Consider the following 17,240-nt stretch of genomic DNA (forward strand, 5'->3'; position numbering starts at 1 on the left):
TATGACACGACCAGTCCATGTGCATGACATTCAAGGAGTCACCGTATTTTTCTCTAGTAGTATAAGGAAGAAAAGATCATAGTCAGGATGCTCTGTTTCGTTAGATTTATTTTGATAGACAGATACTAAATTTGAGATATTAGAGGTAACAGTCGTGGACAAGTAAATATAAAGATACCTTAAATCATATTTGCAACTTTCCCTCAAATCTCAGAACCAGATATGGGTCGAAAATCAGAAATCTGTCGCGGCCTTCGAACACTGATTATATTTGGCAAAAAAAAAAAAAAAAAAAAATCAAAACATTTTTTACACTTACCGTAAGACTTCATAGGCGCAGGAAACGAGGGACAGGACGAAACATCTGTCCCCCACTCCTCAACGTTCGAGGACATTCTCTGTAAACAAACAAACACTGTATAGATGTGATCATTATATTACAGTGTATGTACCATCTATGCCTATGTCAATGTAACTTGTTTTACTTGTAAGCTCTGCATTCTACTGTCCAGTCTTAGAGTCATGGTCCCTCAGACATTCCATGCCGCCACCAACCCCCTCAGCCAATCAGAGAGAGAGACAGCTGAGCCCAAAGATATCGCAAGTCGCCTTTATTTTGTCCTGGCGCCTACGTATTTTGTACTTTGACGTGTGTGGCGACTTCTTTCAATAAAGCTCACTTGTTATATGAGTTTCAAGGACCTACGTATAAAATAACCCCGAAGACAGTGCAGTTCTTTAGTTTCTTAATTGCTGAGAACTCTGATCCCTGCCACTGAGAGAGCAGCTACAGCTGAGTCTGGTGCTCAAAATTAAATAAGCATTATGTCAAATATTAACTGAATAAACATGTGCAGAAATTTGTGTTCGAAGTTCCCTTATATTAACTAAAAGACACATAAAGCATATGGTATAGAACTAAACTACTGCATTTTCAGCATGTAGGAATATTAAAGTTGCCTTGCATCTTACATCTGACACTATAGGGACGAATTTAATAATCAAGCCAATTTTAATATGGATATATGTGGCATGTTAGATTTTTAAAAATCCATCTAATAGAATCGAATGAAGGTAGACAAACAAGATATTTCTTTTTTCAAATTATATATAAAGCTATACAGTATATGTATCGAACATTGTACTTATGTGTTTATTCGTATATGCTTACATATGTGTTGTCCAAATATTTCTATAAATTCTAGTTATAATCCTATATAAGCATGTATTAATGCACCACGAAGTAGAACAGTTTCGTTCCAGCATGATTTTATTATTATTATTGTTATTTGTTGTTCAAGTCTCAGCATTGGAATACTTCTTTGTCCATTGTAAACTAAATAGCTATTACTGTTTCGGACAATGATAAGTAAGAGCATATGTGAGGTAGACTAGCCCTTCCTGTAAAGAACTGACCTTAATTCAGTTTTTTTTAACATAAATGACAATAGCTTTAGAATGTCACTTGTGTTCTGGTAGGCCTAACCTCCCTTACGATGCAGTAAATAATACAGATTGCATATTGATTTTCCTTTTCGATACTAGTAAAGCTTTTTATGGATACTGCAATTTATAATGCATCTTTGTCTTCTTTTTGACATATGTTTTATTCCTGTTTTGCTTCTGTAATGAGTCCTGGAATAGGATAGCTTATATATCTGAGATTTGCCTGTTCATTTGAATAACAACACTTGTGGTAGGCCGATATACCAAAGTGTCTAATCAAGAATATAATGTTCTAAAATGGGGTATATTTAACTCATTGTAACATTTACCATATATAACATAGTTGAACATTCATTGGAAACAGAAAAATGAGTCCTTTGTATTTCATTATGTATGAGTTTTAGCTCGTTAGTCAATGGCTTTTTTCAGTTTATATTTGTGAGAATTTATGATATTGTTAATTATATTTTTGAATTTCAGTTACATGACTAGCCTGATCTACGTGATCTACAAATCCCAACTGATAGTTCCATGAATAGTTGAATCATGTTCGATATGGACATCACTGAGAGAAAAATTGTAATACTTAAACTTTATTTAATATCATATAAATATACATTCGTTGTGTCGGCAGAAAAGTCGTCTTCTTCAGCAGACTTATTGCGATTTTTCTTCAGGGCGACCGAACTGCTCGTTTGTGTAGTAGTAACTAGAGGATTCCTGGCATGGGACAGCATCAGACTGGACCTTGCAGGTAAGTTCCTTTTGGTCGAATACAGAACCCTCACCGCACAGGAAGCTGGGAAACAAATATGGTATTTTATATTACTTTGGATTGTCTTGAAATTCAGCTTCTGAAAATCAGACTTTGTTAAAAATGATAACCAATCATGTATTCACAGCTTAACAGATATGTAAAATCTCCAAGTCATACTTTAGATCATAATCTTAATAAAAAAGAAATAAGTGTATATATATATATATATATATATATATCAATTCACTATGCAATATTATAGAACATACCTGTACTGATAGGTTTCGATAGCACCAGTGGAGAAACGAGCTGGGTAACAGATGTGGAAAACACGGCACGAGTTCTCTTCATCAGCGTAATATCCATAGGGACGGTCAGCGCAGGAGAAGGAGGTTGAGACTCTTCCCAGTAGTTGAGAGGCTTCAGCAGGGAGATTCAGAGGCTCAAATACTCCATCAGCTGGAAGAGGGTCAACTTGGAATCCACTTCCGAAAGAGGAACCAGTCTGCGAACCACTGAGGAATGAGGAACCTGAGCCAAATCCACTTGAACTTGATCCAAAACCAGAACCGGATGAACCAGACTGGAATGCACCACCAAGGGAAGAACCTGATCCAAATCCTGCACCGGATGAACCAGACTGGAATCCGCTACCAAAAGAGGAACCGGAACCAAATCCAGATCCAGATGAGAAACCAGACTGGGATCCAGAACTTGAACCAAATCCGGAACCAGATGGGGTACTGGATTGGAATCCGCTACCAAGGGAAGAGCCAGAACCAAATCCAGATCCAGATGAGAAGCCAGACTGGGATCCAGAACCTGAACCGAATGGGGAACTAGATAGAGAACTGGACTGGAATCCACTGCCAAGGGAAGAAGTAGAGCCAATTCCAGAACCAGATGATGAACCAGACTGGAATCCACTACCAGATCCAGATGAGAAACCAGACTGGGATCCAGAACCTGAACCGAATGCAGAACCAGATAGAGAACTGGGCTGGGATCCGCTGGTAAGGGGAGAAGTGGAGCCAATTCCAGAACCAGACTGGAATCCACTACCAGATCCAGATGAGAAACCAGACTGGGATCCAGAACCTGAACCGAATGCAGAACCAGATAGAGAACTGGGCTGAGATCCACTGCTAAGGGAAGAAGTGGAGCCAATTCCAGAACCAGATGATGAACCAGACTGGAATCCACTACCAGATCCAGATGAGAAACCAGACTGGGATCCAGAACTTGAACCAAATCCAGAACCAGATAGAGAACTGGGCTGGAATCCAGTGTCAAAGGAGGAAGTAGAACTAATACCAGAACCAGATGATGATCCAAATGTAGAACCAGACTGTGATCCACTGCTAAGGGAAGAAATTGAACTAACTCCAGCACCAGATGAGCCAGGCTGGAATCCACCACTGAGTGAAGAACTTGATCCAAATCCACTGCTGCTTCCACTGGAGGATCCAAATCCAGATCCACTGCTGCCCAGTGAACCTGATTGGAATTGCCCACCAGAGCTGGATCCAAATCCACTACCACCTGATTGGAACTGTCCACTGGAAGAACTGGAACTAACTCCACTGCTGAGGGAGGAACCAGAGCCAAGACCGCTGGATGAACTTAGTTGGAACTGACCGGTGGAAGAGCCAGGACCAAATCCACTGCTGAGGGAAGAACCAGATCCACTGCTAAAGGAAGAACCAGAACCAAAATCAGCACTTGATCCTGACTGGAACTGACCAGTAGAGCCAGATCCAAATCCACTGTTGAAGGAGCCAGACCCAGATCCGCTGCTGAAAGAAGACCCAGATCCAAATCCACTGCCACTTGATGAGCCTGATTGGAATTGACCAGTAGAGCCGGATCCAAATCCACTGCCACTTGATGAGCCTGACTGGAACTGACTGCTAGAACTGCCAGATCCAAATCCACTGCTGAGGGAAGAACCAGACCCAAATCCACTGCCACTTGATGAGCCTGATTGGAATTGACCAGTAGAGCCGGATCCAAATCCACTGCCACTTGATGAGCCTGGTTGGAACTGACCAGTAGAGCCAGAGCCAAATCCACTGCTGAGGGAAGAACCAGATCCACTGTTGAAGGAGCCAGATCCAAATCCACTGCTGAAGGAAGAACCAGATCCAAATCCACTGCCACTAGATGAGCCTGACTGGAACTGACTGCTGGAACTGCCAGATCCAAATCCACTGCCACTTGATGAGCCTGGTTGGAACTGACTAGTAGAGCCAGATCCAAATCCACTGCTGAGGGAAGAGCCAGATCCAATTGTGTTACCACCTGTGGAGAAGGTACCTGGTCCAGCAAGTTTTACAGTGTTACTGCCAAACGTACTGGACTGGAAATTGCCGCTATTTCCAGAAGAAGTCTGAGAACCAGACTGAATTCCACTGCCAAGAGAAGAACCAAACTGTGCTCCAGATCCCCTTGAGGAACCAAACCCAAACCCATTGCTCCCGGATGACCCTGCTGAACTGAACTGGGAACCACTTCCAAAAGAACTAGACCCAAATCGGTTACCACTCAGTGAGCTTGTTCCAAAGCCAGTGCCAGATGAGCCTGATGAGAACCTTCCACTAGATGAACCAGATCCAAAGCCGCTGCTACCTGCTAAGCCAGACTGGAGTTGCCCGTTGCCAGCTGAAGAGCTTGATGAGAACCCGGACCCAAATCCAGAGCCCGACTGGAAGCGTCCACTGGAACCCACGCCATTGCCAGCAGGTGTAAAGAAACTGCTGCTTGCGATGTTACCCGATGACAAACTGGACTGGGAATTACTGCCAAATCCAGAATTCTGGAATCCACTGTTCCTCTGGAAGTTACTGCCACTGGAACTGGAGAATGAACCGCCCTGTTGGAAGAAACCTGCGCCAGCAAGTTTCACAGCGACATCAGGGACTCTCTGCTGAAATCGTTGAGCAGCAGCCAATGCTGCCACCAGCACTGAAAAGATAAAGAAATTTTTTCTTTAGTAGAAGTAAAGTTATGATAAAACAGACAATCTATATGTTTTTCTTTTCTTTTCTTTGATTAAAGTTAAGTTATTATAAAACAGACAAATGCTTCAGACATTATTTTCTCTCGCAGTGTAAAATCAAGTACTTTCATAAGTAACTTACAAATAATAAAGGTCTTCATGGTTACTTGTTGGTGGCTAAGGCTGAACTGTGATGAAATGTAAACCCGAGTTGTTTATATAGGCCAAAGCGCGGTAGCAAAGGAGACGGACAAAAGTGAAAGGAATTGCACACACACATGTATAAGTGTGTGTGTGTGTGTGTGTATGTATATGCGTGTGTGTGTATATATGTATATGCGTGTGTGTGTATATATGTATATGCGTGTGTGTGTATATATGTATATGCGTGTGTGTGTATAGTATATGTGTGCGTGTATATATGTATATACGTGTGTGTGTGTTTATGTATATATGTGTGTGTGTGTGTTTATGTATATATGTGTGTGTGTGTATATGTATGTGTGTGTGTGTGTATATATGTATGTGTGTGCATTTATATATACATATGTCTATATCTGTATATATACTTATACACATGTGTGTGTGTGATTTTCACATAAAACCTGCTGCTTGCCATTCCGTTCACTTCCTGCCTTGCGCGTTTCACCGAGCTTGGACTATTTAAACAACACAGCATTGCTTTCCCTCGCAGATCAGCCTTGAACGTCGAGAAACAGAGATGATGCACTTTTTATTCGGTGAGTTGTGAAACATTTTTTTCTTTTCAAAATCCTCTATCAAATGCTACATATATAATAAATAAATTCCCGTTTTACAGAGATGGGAATCTAGATAGATAAATGAATGAACAAAACTTCCAAAATATATTCTAGTGTTCGTGGCAGCAGCAGCTGCAGCCCAGCAGTTCCCGGATGTGTCCGTGCGACTCGCCGGCGATGGCTTCTTCCGCCGAGGAACAGCCGCCCTCTCGACCCCGCCCTCGGCTGGAGGATTTCAGCCGAGGACCAGCTTCCCGGCCGACGGCGGGCTGCAGGCCAGTCCCGGCGCCTCAGGAGGCAGCAGACCTGGCTCGCCCAGCGGCACCAGCGCCTCTGGCGCCACGGGCGGCTTGGCCTCGTCCAGCGGCAGCAGGTTTCGCTCTGCCATCGGAGGCGGACGTCGGCCCGACGAAGGCGACGCCGACGAAGCCGTGGACGGCGTGTTCGAGCCCCTGAACCTCCCGGCCTCGGCCTCCAGCCTGCTGGGGACCGTCTCGACCGCCTTCTCCTGCGACGACCTCCCCTACGGCTACTACGCCGACCGCGACAACGCCTGCCGCGTCTACCACGTGTGCTACCCGGCGCTCTTCGCCGACGGCGCCAGCGTCACGTACCAGTACAGGTGAGGCGCCGCCGGGAGGCTCAGGCGGTCTGGCGGATGCAGAAGCCTGATAAAGGACAGAATGTAAACCTTATTCGCACAGTGTGTTATGTTTTTTGTGTATCTGTGTGCTTGTGTATATACTGCGCACACGTACACGCACGCGCTCACACACACACACACACACACACACACACACACACACACACACACACACACACACACACACACACACACACACACACTCACACGCACGCATACACTTCCATATCTTTTTATCTAACAGTATCTTCTCCGCAGCTTCATGTGTGGCGCGGAGACGGTGTTCGACCAGAGGGAGCTAACCTGCGTGGATCCCTCAGTGGCGAGTCCTTGCGAGGAATCCTACAACTATTACTTCACCAACGAGCAGTTCGGTCTCCCCGAGGAAAAGATACAATTTATATAGAGATGTATAGAAATTGCCTGTTGTTGTTAGGTACAGTCGCGGTTGAACTGTTGAGTCCCTGATGTGAAGCTTCGAAAGACTGTATTGAAGATTCACTGGATTTAGGTCGAAGCTTCGAAACACAGTATCGAAGTCAGCATACCATACTGAAGCTTAGATACTTCAAAATGAACCCTAAAACTACCACATCCAAGTCTGAAATCACGAAATGAAACCCGGAAACATGGTAATGAAATTTCGAAACACTAGATTGAAACCTAGAGACACTACACTGAATCTTTAAGCAAACAAATAAATAAAATACAGAATTGGAGCCTCAACGCACCATATTGAAACATAGCACCATACTGAAGCCTTGGAGTATTATGGGTTGCATTAGTTGATGATTCGAGACGAGTTTCATATCGTGTTGACAACAGTCCGGACCGTGAGTGTACAAGATTTTTTGTTTATATCTTATCTTTTGTAAATAAATTTGTCCTGATGTGTTGATTTTACGCAAATATGTTAATACATCCCTTTTATCTTTCATGAAAAGTGCCAGGGAGAATCAGAGAATGAAAAAGGATTTACAGTCTTTTCATTACAAGGAGTGATTGTAACTACTGCTATTTCATGTAAAAACTTACAAGTGAATATAATCGTAAGCATGATAGTAATATTAATAGTTGATTATTTTTTATGATAGATAAAAACATAAAGTATTAATGGCAATGACATTAATGATAATACAGAAATTAGAAATATTGTAATTTAATTAATGTAATATTGTTATAGTTACAATCATGGCTACTAATGATTTATTATGGCTATAACAATGATCATATAATCATTGTTATAATAATCATATAAAGGATAATAACACAGGTATAAATAAAATGATAATTCATTTATCAAAAACAATAATGGAAGTAACAAAGGTACAAGTGTAAAATAGACAATGTAAAGTAAAATGATAACGCTAAAGATGATAATGATAACTAATACCCTTTAATTCAAAATATTAATAGAGGCAATGATACTGACTATAAATGTGATAAGAATGGAAATATATATTGCTACTACTAACCATAATCATTATTATTAATCAATGTCATTAGTTTCCATTATTGTTATCATTGTTATCATATTGTATTTTTCACCACATCATTAATGGTAATACCATTTATCTAGCCTTATCATTAGCATTCTAAGCTTAAATGAACAAATAATGTTCTCAGTATTTTTTTTTTTTTTTATCATTATCATAAGGGAATTATTATTTGGTCACCATCGAGCACCTCATACTAGTATTTTTATTTTATATTTATTCATTGTTATCATTTCATTCATTTATATATATATATATATATATATATATATATATATATATTTTTTTTTTTTTTTTATTATTATTATTATTTTTTTTTTTGTAAAATTGTGCTTTAAAATGGATCGTAAATGCAATCACTGGTCCTTTACAATCTTCCTTTTACGAGTCCAGACCCAAATACACCCAGCACCTATCGCATTGACTCCCAAGGTGAAAGGTCACACTTCGAGTCGACCCGAGTTGGAAGGGCATCTAGACAGGAAAGAACAGCAAGGAAAAAAAAATCTAGAATGTCTTACAAAGGCACCGCTTTGACCCTGAATTCTGGACTCCCAGGCTTATGACAGGACCAGTCCATGTGCATGACATTCAAGGAGTCACCGTATTTTTCTCTAGTAGTAAAAGGAAGAAAAGATCATTGGCAGGATGCTCTGTTTCGTTAGACAGTGTTCCATGTGAAGGTTTGATTTATTTTGATAGATTCTAAATTTGAGATATTAGAGGTAACAGTCGTGGACAAGTAAATATAAAGATACCTTAAATCATTTTTGTCATTTTCCCTCAAATCTCAGAACCAGATATGGGTCGAAAATCAGAAAGCTGTCGCGGCCTTCGAACACTGATTATATTTGGCAGAATAAAAACATTTTTTACACTTACCGTACGACTTCATAGGCGCAGGAAACGAGGGACACGACAAAACTTCTGTCCCCCACTCAACGTTCGAGGACATTCTCTGTAAACAAACAAACACTGTATAGATGTGATCATTATATTACAGTGTATGTACCATCTATGTCTGTGTTAATGTAACTTGTTTTACTTGTAAGCCCTGCATTCTGCTGTCCAGTCTTAGAGTCATGGTCCCTCAGACATTCCATGCAGGCACCAAACCCCTCAGCCAATCAGAGAGAGAGACAGCTGAGCCCAAAGATATCGCAAGTTGCCTTTATTTTGTCCTGGCGCCTACGTATTTTGTACTTTGAAGCGTGTGGCGACCTCTTTCAATAAAGCTCACTTGTTATATGAGTTTCAAGGACCTACGTATAAAATAACCCCGAAGACAGTGCAGTTCTTTAGTTTCTTAATTGCTGAGAACACTGATCCCTGCCACTGAGAGGTTAGCTACAGCTGAGTCTGGAGCTCAAAATTAGATAAGCATCATGTCAAATATTAAGTGAATATAAATGTGCAAAAATTAATGTTATATTAACTAGAAGACACGTGAAGCATATGGTATTGGACTAAACTTCTGCATTTTCGGCATCTTACATGTCACTATAGGGACTTTCAATAATCAAACCAATTTACTATGGATATATGTGGCATGTTAGATTTTTAAAAATCCATCTAATAGAATCGAATGAAAATAGATTAACAAGATATTTCTTTTTTCAAATTATATAGGCCTATAACTAAAGCTATACAGTATATGTATCGAACATTGTATTTATGTGTTTATTCGTATATGCTTACATATGTGTTATCCAAATATTTCCTTAAATTCTAGTTATAATCCTATATAAGCATGTATTAATGCACCACGAAGTAGAACAGTTTCGTTCCAGCATGATTTGATTATTATTATTACTATTTATTGCCCAAGTCTCAGCTGGAATACTTCTCTGTCCATTGTAAACACTAAGTAGCTCTTACTGTTTCGGGCAATAATAAGCAGAAGCATATGTGAGGTAGACTAGCCCTTCCTGTAAAGAACTGACCTTAATTCAGTTTTTTAACATAAATGACAATAGCTTTAGAATGTCACTTGTGTTCTGGTAGGCCTAACCTCCTTTACGATGCGGTAAATAATGCAGACGACAGTGATCCAAAAGCAAATTGCATATAGATTTTCCTTTTCGATGCTAGTAAAGCCTTTTATGGATACTGCAATTTATAATGCATCTTTGTCTTCTTTTGACACCTGTTTTATTCTTGTTTTGCTTCTGTAATGAGTCCTGGAATAGGATAGCTTATATATCTGAGATTTGCCTGTTCATTTGAATAACAACACTTGTGGTAGGCCGATATACCAAAGTGCCTAATCAACCATAAAATGTTCTAATATGGGGTATATTTAACTCATTGTAACATTTACCATATATATATCATAGTTGAACATTCATTGCAAACAGAGAAAAATGAGTCCATTGTTTGTCATAATGTATGAGTTTTAGCTCGTTAGTCAATGTCTTTTTTCAGTTCATATTTGTGAGAATTTATGATATTGTTAATTATATTTTTGAATTTCAGTTACATGACTAGCCTGATCTAAGTGATCTACAAATCCCAACTGATAGTTCCATGAATACTTGAATCATGTTTGATATGGAAATCACTGAGAGAAAAATTGTAATACTTAAACTTTATTTAATATCATATAAATATACATTCGTTGTGTCGGCAGAAAAGTCGTCTTCTTCAGCAGACTTATTGCGATTTTTCTTCAGGGCGACCGAACTGCTCGTTTGTGTAGTAGTAACTAGAGGATTCCTGGCATGGGACAGCATCAGACTGGACCTTGCAGGTAAGTTCCTTTTGGTCGAATACAGAACCCTCACCGCACAGGAAGCTGGGAAACAAATATGGCATTTTATATTACTTTGGATTGTCTTGAAATTCATATTCTGAAAATCGGACTTTATTAAAAAGAATAACCAATCATGTATTCACAACTCAACAGCTATGTAAAATCTCTAAATCATACTTCAGATCATAATCTTAAAAAAAAAAAAATAATAATAAGGTTGATTATATCTATCTATATTTGTATATAGCTATATATATCAGTTCACTATGCAATATTATAGAACATACCTGTACTGATAGGTTTCGATAGCACCAGTGGAGAAACGAGCTGGGTAACAGATGTGGAAAACACGGCAAGAGTTCTCCTCATCAGCGTAATATCCATAGGGACGGTCAGCGCAGGAGAAGGAGGTTGAGACTCTTCCCAGTAGTTGAGAGGCTTCAGCAGGGAGATTCAGAGGCTCAAACACTCCATCAGCTGGCAGAGGGTCAACTTGGAATCCACTTCCAGTCTGCGATCCACTGAGGAATGAGGAACCTGAGCCAAATCCACTTGAACTTGATCCAAAACCAGAACCGGATGAGCCAGACTGGAATGCACCACCAAGGGAAGAACCTGATCCAAATCCTGCACCGGATGAACCAGACTGGAATCCGCTACCAAAGGAGGAACCGGAACCAAATCCAGATCCGGATGAGAAACCAGACTGGGATCCAGAACTTGAACCAAATCCGGAACCAGATGGGGTACTGGATTGGAATCCGCTACCAAAGGAAGAGCTGGAACCAAATCCAGATCCAGATGAGAAGCCAGACTGGGATCCAGAACCTGAACCGAATGGGGAACTAGATAGAGAAGTGGACTGGAATCCACTGCCAAGGGAAGAAGTGGAGCCAATTCCAGAACCAGATGATGAACCAGACTGGAATCCACTACCAGATCCAGATGAGAAACCAGACTGGGATCCAGAACCTGAACCGAATGCAGAACCAGATAGAGAACTGGGCTGGGCTCCGGTGGTAAGGGGAGAAGTGGAGCCAATTCCAGAACCAGACTGGAATCCACTACCAGATCCAGATGAGAAACCAGACTGGAATCCAGAACCTGAACCGAATGGGGAACCAGATAGAGAACTGGGCTGAGATCCACTGCTAAGGGAAGAAGTGGAGCCAATTCCAGAACCAGATGATGAACCAGACTGGAATCCACTATCAGATGCAGATGAGAAACCAGACTGGGATCCAGAACTTGAACCAAATCCAGAACCAGATGATGAACCAGACTGGAATCCACTACCAAATCCAGATGAGAAACCAGACTGGGATCCAGAACTTGAACCAAATCCAGAACCAGATAGAGAACTGGGCTGGAATCCAGTGTCAAAGGAGGAAGTGGAACTAATACCAGAACCAGATGATGATCCAAATGTAGAACCAGACTGTGATCCACTGCTAAGGGAAGAAATTGAACTAACTCCAGCACCAGATGAGCCAGGCTGGAATCCACCACTGAGTGAAGAACTTGATCCAAATCCACTGCTGCTTCCACTGGAGGATCCAAATCCAGATCCACTGCTTCCCAGTGAACCTGATTGGAATTGCCCACCAGAGCTGGATCCAAATCCACTACCACCTGATTGGAACTGTCCACTGGAAGAACCGGAACTAAGTCCACTGCTGAGGGAGGAACCAGAGCCAAGACCGCTGGATGAACTTAGTTGGAACTGACCGGTGGAAGAGCCAGGACCAAATCCACTGCTGAGGGAAGAACCTGATCCACTGCTAAAGGAAGAACCAGAACCAAAATCAGCACTTGATCCTGACTGGAACTGACCAGTAGAGCCAGATCCAAATCCACTGTTGAAGGAGCCAGACCCAGATCCGCTGCTTAAAGAAGACCCAGATCCAAATCCACTGCCACTTGATGAGCCTGATTGGAATTGACCAGTAGAGCTGGATCCAAATCCACTGCCACTTGATGAGCCTGACTGGAACTGACTGCTAGAACTGCCAGATCCAAATCCACTGCTGAGGGAAGAACCAGACCCAAATCCACTGCCACTTGATGAGCCTGATTGGAATTGACCAGTAGAGCCGGATCCAAATCCACTGCCACTTGATGAGCCTGGTTGGAACTGACCAGTAGAGCCAGAGCCAAATCCACTGCTGAGGGAAGAACCAGATCCACTGTTGAAGGAGCCAGATCCAAATCCACTGCTGAAGGAAGAACCAGATCCAAATCCACTGCCACTAGATGAGCCTGACTGGAACTGACTGCTGGAACTGCCAGATCCAAATCCACTGCCACTTGATGACCCTGGTTGGAACTGACCAGTTGAGCCAGATCCAAATCCACTGCTGAGAGAAGAGCCAGATCCAATTGTGTTGCCACCTGTGGAGAAGGTACCTGGTCCTGCAAGTTTTACAGTGTTACTGCCAAATGTACTGGACTGGAAATTGCCGCTATTTCCAGAAGAAGTCTGAGAACCGGACTGAATTCCACTGCCAAGAGAAGAACCAAACTGTGCTCCAGATCCCCTTGAACCAAATCCAAACCCATTGCTCCCGGATGACCCTGCTGAACCGAACTGGGAACCAATTCCAAAAGAACTAGACCCAAGTCTGTTACCACTCAGTGAGCTTGTTTCAAAGCCAGTGCCAGATGAGCCTGATGAGAACCTTCCACTAGATGAACCAGATCCAAAGCCGCTGCTACCTGCTAAGCCAGACTGGAGTTGCCCGTTGCCAGCTGAAGAGCTTGATGAGAACCCGGACCCAAATCCAGAGCCCGACTGGAAGCGTCCACTGGAACCCACGCCATTGCCAGCAGGTGTAAAGAAACTGCTGCTTGCGATGTTACCCGATGACAAACTGGACTGGGAATTACTGCCAAATCCAGAATTCTGGAATCCACTGTTCCTCTGGAAGTTACTGCCACTGGAACTGGAGAATGAAGCGCCCTGTTGGAAGAAACCTGCGCTAGCAAGTTTCACAGCGACATCAGGGACTCTCTGCTGAAATCGTTGAGCAGCAGCCAATGCTGCCACCAGCACTGAAAAGAAAAAGACAGCTTTTCTTTAGTAAAAGTAAAGTTAGGATAAAACAGACAATCTATTTGTGTTTTTCTTTTCTTTCCTTTGATTAAAGTTAAGTTATTATAAAACAGACAAATGCTTCAGACATTATTTTTTCTCGTAGTGTAAAATCAAATACTTTCAAAAGTAACTTACAAATAGTAAAGGTCTTCATGGTTACTTGTTGGTGGCTAAGGCTGAACTGTGATGAAATGTAAACCCGAGTTGTTTATATAGGCCAAAGCGCGGTAGCAAAGGAGACGGACAAAAGTGAAAGGAATCACACACACACATGTACATGTGTGTGTGTGTGTATATATGTATATGGGTGTGTGTGTATTTATGTATATGCGTGTGTGTGTATATATGTATATGCGTGTGTGTGTATATATGTATATGCGTGTGTGTGTATATATGTATATGCGTGTGTGTGTATATATGTATATGTGTGTGTGTATATATGTATATGCGTGTGTGTGTTTATGTATATGTGTGTGTGTGTGTATATGTATATGTGTGTGTGTGTATATATGTATATATGTGTGTGTGTGTGTGCATATATATACATATATGTCTATATCTGTTTATATACTTATACATATATATACAAATGTATAAAGGTGTGTCTGTGTGTATCGTGTGTGAGCGCGCGCGCACGCATGTGTGTGTGTGATTTTCACATAAAACCTGCTGCTTGCTATACCGTTCACTTCCTGCCTTGCGCGTTTCACCGAGCTTGGACTATTTAAACAACACAGCATTGCTTTCCCTCGCAGATCAGCCTTGAACGTCGAGAAACAGAGATGATGCACTTTTTATTTGGTGAGTTGTGAAACATTTTTTTCTTTTCAAAATCCTCTATCAAATGCTACATATATAATAAATAAATTCCCGTTTTACAGAGATGGGAATCTAGATAGATAAATGAATGAACAAAACTTCCAAAATATATTCTAGTGTTCATGGCAGCATCAGCTGCAGCCCAGCAGTTCCCGGATGTGTCCGTGCGACTCGCCGGCGATGGCTTCTTCCGCCGAGGAACAGCCGCCCTCTCGACCTCGCCCTCTGCTGGAGGATTTCAGCCGAGGACCAGCTTCCCGGCCGACGGCGGGCTGCAGGCCAGTCCCGGCGCCTCAGGAGGCAGCAGACCTGGCTCGCCCAGCGGCACCAGCGCCTCTGGCGCCACGGGCGGCTTGGCCTCGTCCAGCGGCAGCAGGTTTCGCTCTGCCATCGGAGGCGGACGTCGGCCCGACGAAGGCGACGCCGACGAAGCCGTGGACGGCGTGTTCGAGCCCCTGAACCTCCCGGCCTCGGCCTCCAGCCTGCTGGGGACCGTCTCGACCGCCTTCTCCTGCGACGACCTCCCCTACGGCTACTACGCCGACCGCGACAACGCCTGCCGCGTCTACCACGTGTGCTACCCGGCGCTCTTCGCCGACGGCGCCAGCGTCACGTACCAGTACAGGTGAGGCGCCGCCGGGAGGCTCAGGCGGTCTGGCGGATGTAGAAGCCTGATAAAGGACAGGATGGAAACCTTATTCACACAGTGTGTTATGTTTTTGTGTATCTGTGTGCTTGTGTATATACTGCGCACACGTACACGCACGCGCTCACACACACACACACACACACACACACACACACACACACACACACACACACACACACTCACACGCACACGCACGCACACACTTCCATATCTTTTTATCTAACAGTATCTTCTCCGCAGCTTCATGTGTGGCGCGGAGACGGTGTTCGACCAGAGGGAGCTAACCTGCGTGGATCCCTCAGTGGCGAGTCCTTGCGAGGAATCCTACAACTATTACTTCACCAACGAGCAGTTCGGTCTCCCCGAGGAAAAGATACAGTTTATATAGAGATGTATAAAAATTGCCTGTTGTTGTTACGTACAATCGCGGTTTTACTGTTGAGTCCCTGATGTGAAGCTTCGAAACACTGCATTGAAGATTCACTGGACTTAGGTCGAAGCTCCGAAACACAGTATCGAAATCAGCATACCATACTGACGCTTAGATACTTCAAAATGAACCCTAAAACAACCACATCCAAGTCTGAAGTCACGAAATTAAACCCGGAAACATTGTTATGAAATTTCGAAACACTAGATTGAAACCTAGACAGACTACACTGAATCTTTAAACAAACAAATAAATAAAATACAGAATTGGAGCCTCAACACACCATTTTGAAACATTATAGCACCATACTGAAGCCTTGGAGTATTATGGGTTGCATTAGTTGATGATTCGAGACGAGTTTCATATCGTGTTGACAACAGTCCGGACCGTGAGTGTACAAGATTTTTTGTTTATATCTTATCTTTTGTAAATAAATTTGTCCTGATGTGTTGATTTTACGCAAATATGTTAATACATCCCTTTTATCTTTCATGAAAAGTGCCAGGGAGAATCACAGAATGAAAAAGGATTTACAGTTTTTCATTACAAGAAGTGATTGTAACTACTGCTATTTCATGTAAAAACTTACAAGTGAATATAATCGTAAGCATGATAGTGATATTAATAGTTGATTATTTTTATGATAGATAAGACATAAACGTATTAATGGCAATGACATTAATGATAATACAGAAATGAGAAATATTGTAAATTCATTCATGTAATGTTATTATAGTTACAATCGTGGCTACTGATTATTTATTATGGCTATAACAATGATCATATAACCATTCATTGTTATGATTATCATATAAAGGATAATAACACATATAAATAAACTGATAATTCATTCATCAAAAACAGTAATTGAAGAAACAATTGTTAAATAGACAATGAAAAGTAAAATGATAACGCTAAAGATGATAATGATAACTAATAGCCTTTAATTCAAAATATTAATAGCGGCAATGATGCTGTTCATAAATATGATAAGAATGGAAAAATATACTGCTACTACTAACCATAATCATTGTTATTACTCAATGTCATTAGTTTCCATTATTGTTATCATTGTTCTCATATTGCATTTTTCAGCATTAATGGTAAAACCATTTATCTAACCTTATCATTAGCATTCTAAGCTTAAATGAACAAATACTGTTCTCAGTTTTTTTTTTCATTATTATAAGGGAATTATTATTTGGTCAACATCGAGCACCTCATACTATTTTTATTTTTTATTTATTCATTGTTATAATTTTATTTATTTATTTACTTTTATTTATCTATTCATCTTTTTAATGTGCTTTAAAATGGATCGTAAATGCAATCACTGGTCCTTTACAATCTTCCTTTTACGAGTCCAGACCTAAATACACCCAGTACCTATCGCAT

General features: G+C 41.5%; 3 protein-coding genes across 3 annotated transcripts; 1 reads left to right on the plus strand and 2 right to left on the minus strand.

Annotated features, from left to right (window-relative positions):
• Window positions 1-2,029: 2,029 nt before the first annotated feature.
• Window positions 2,030-5,462, minus strand: LOC113815825 (putative per-hexamer repeat protein 5). Its single transcript, XM_070117373.1, has 3 exons — window positions 5,344-5,462; window positions 2,473-5,167; window positions 2,030-2,245 (listed from the first exon to the last, which is right to left on the minus strand). Exons 1-3 carry the CDS (start codon window positions 5,360-5,362, stop codon window positions 2,104-2,106), a joined length of 2,856 nt encoding a protein of 951 aa, XP_069973474.1. The 5' UTR covers window positions 5,363-5,462; the 3' UTR covers window positions 2,030-2,103.
• Window positions 5,463-5,883: 421 nt separating this feature from the next.
• On the plus strand, window positions 5,884-15,935 carry LOC138860200 (uncharacterized). Its single transcript, XM_070117375.1, has 3 exons — window positions 5,884-5,941; window positions 14,884-15,391; window positions 15,656-15,935. Exons 1-3 carry the CDS (start codon window positions 5,923-5,925, stop codon window positions 15,801-15,803), a joined length of 675 nt encoding a protein of 224 aa, XP_069973476.1. The 5' UTR covers window positions 5,884-5,922; the 3' UTR covers window positions 15,804-15,935.
• On the minus strand, window positions 10,680-14,132 carry LOC113812668 (putative per-hexamer repeat protein 5). Its single transcript, XM_070117374.1, has 3 exons — window positions 14,083-14,132; window positions 11,141-13,904; window positions 10,680-10,895 (listed from the first exon to the last, which is right to left on the minus strand). The coding sequence occupies exons 1-3, from the start codon at window positions 14,099-14,101 to the stop codon at window positions 10,754-10,756; spliced, it is 2,925 nt and encodes a 974-aa protein (XP_069973475.1). The 5' UTR covers window positions 14,102-14,132; the 3' UTR covers window positions 10,680-10,753.
• Window positions 15,936-17,240: the final 1,305 nt, after the last annotated feature.

Source organism: Penaeus vannamei, chromosome 40, assembly GCF_042767895.1.
Source record: "Penaeus vannamei isolate JL-2024 chromosome 40, ASM4276789v1, whole genome shotgun sequence".
Lineage (NCBI taxonomy): Eukaryota > Metazoa > Arthropoda > Malacostraca > Decapoda > Penaeidae > Penaeus > Penaeus vannamei.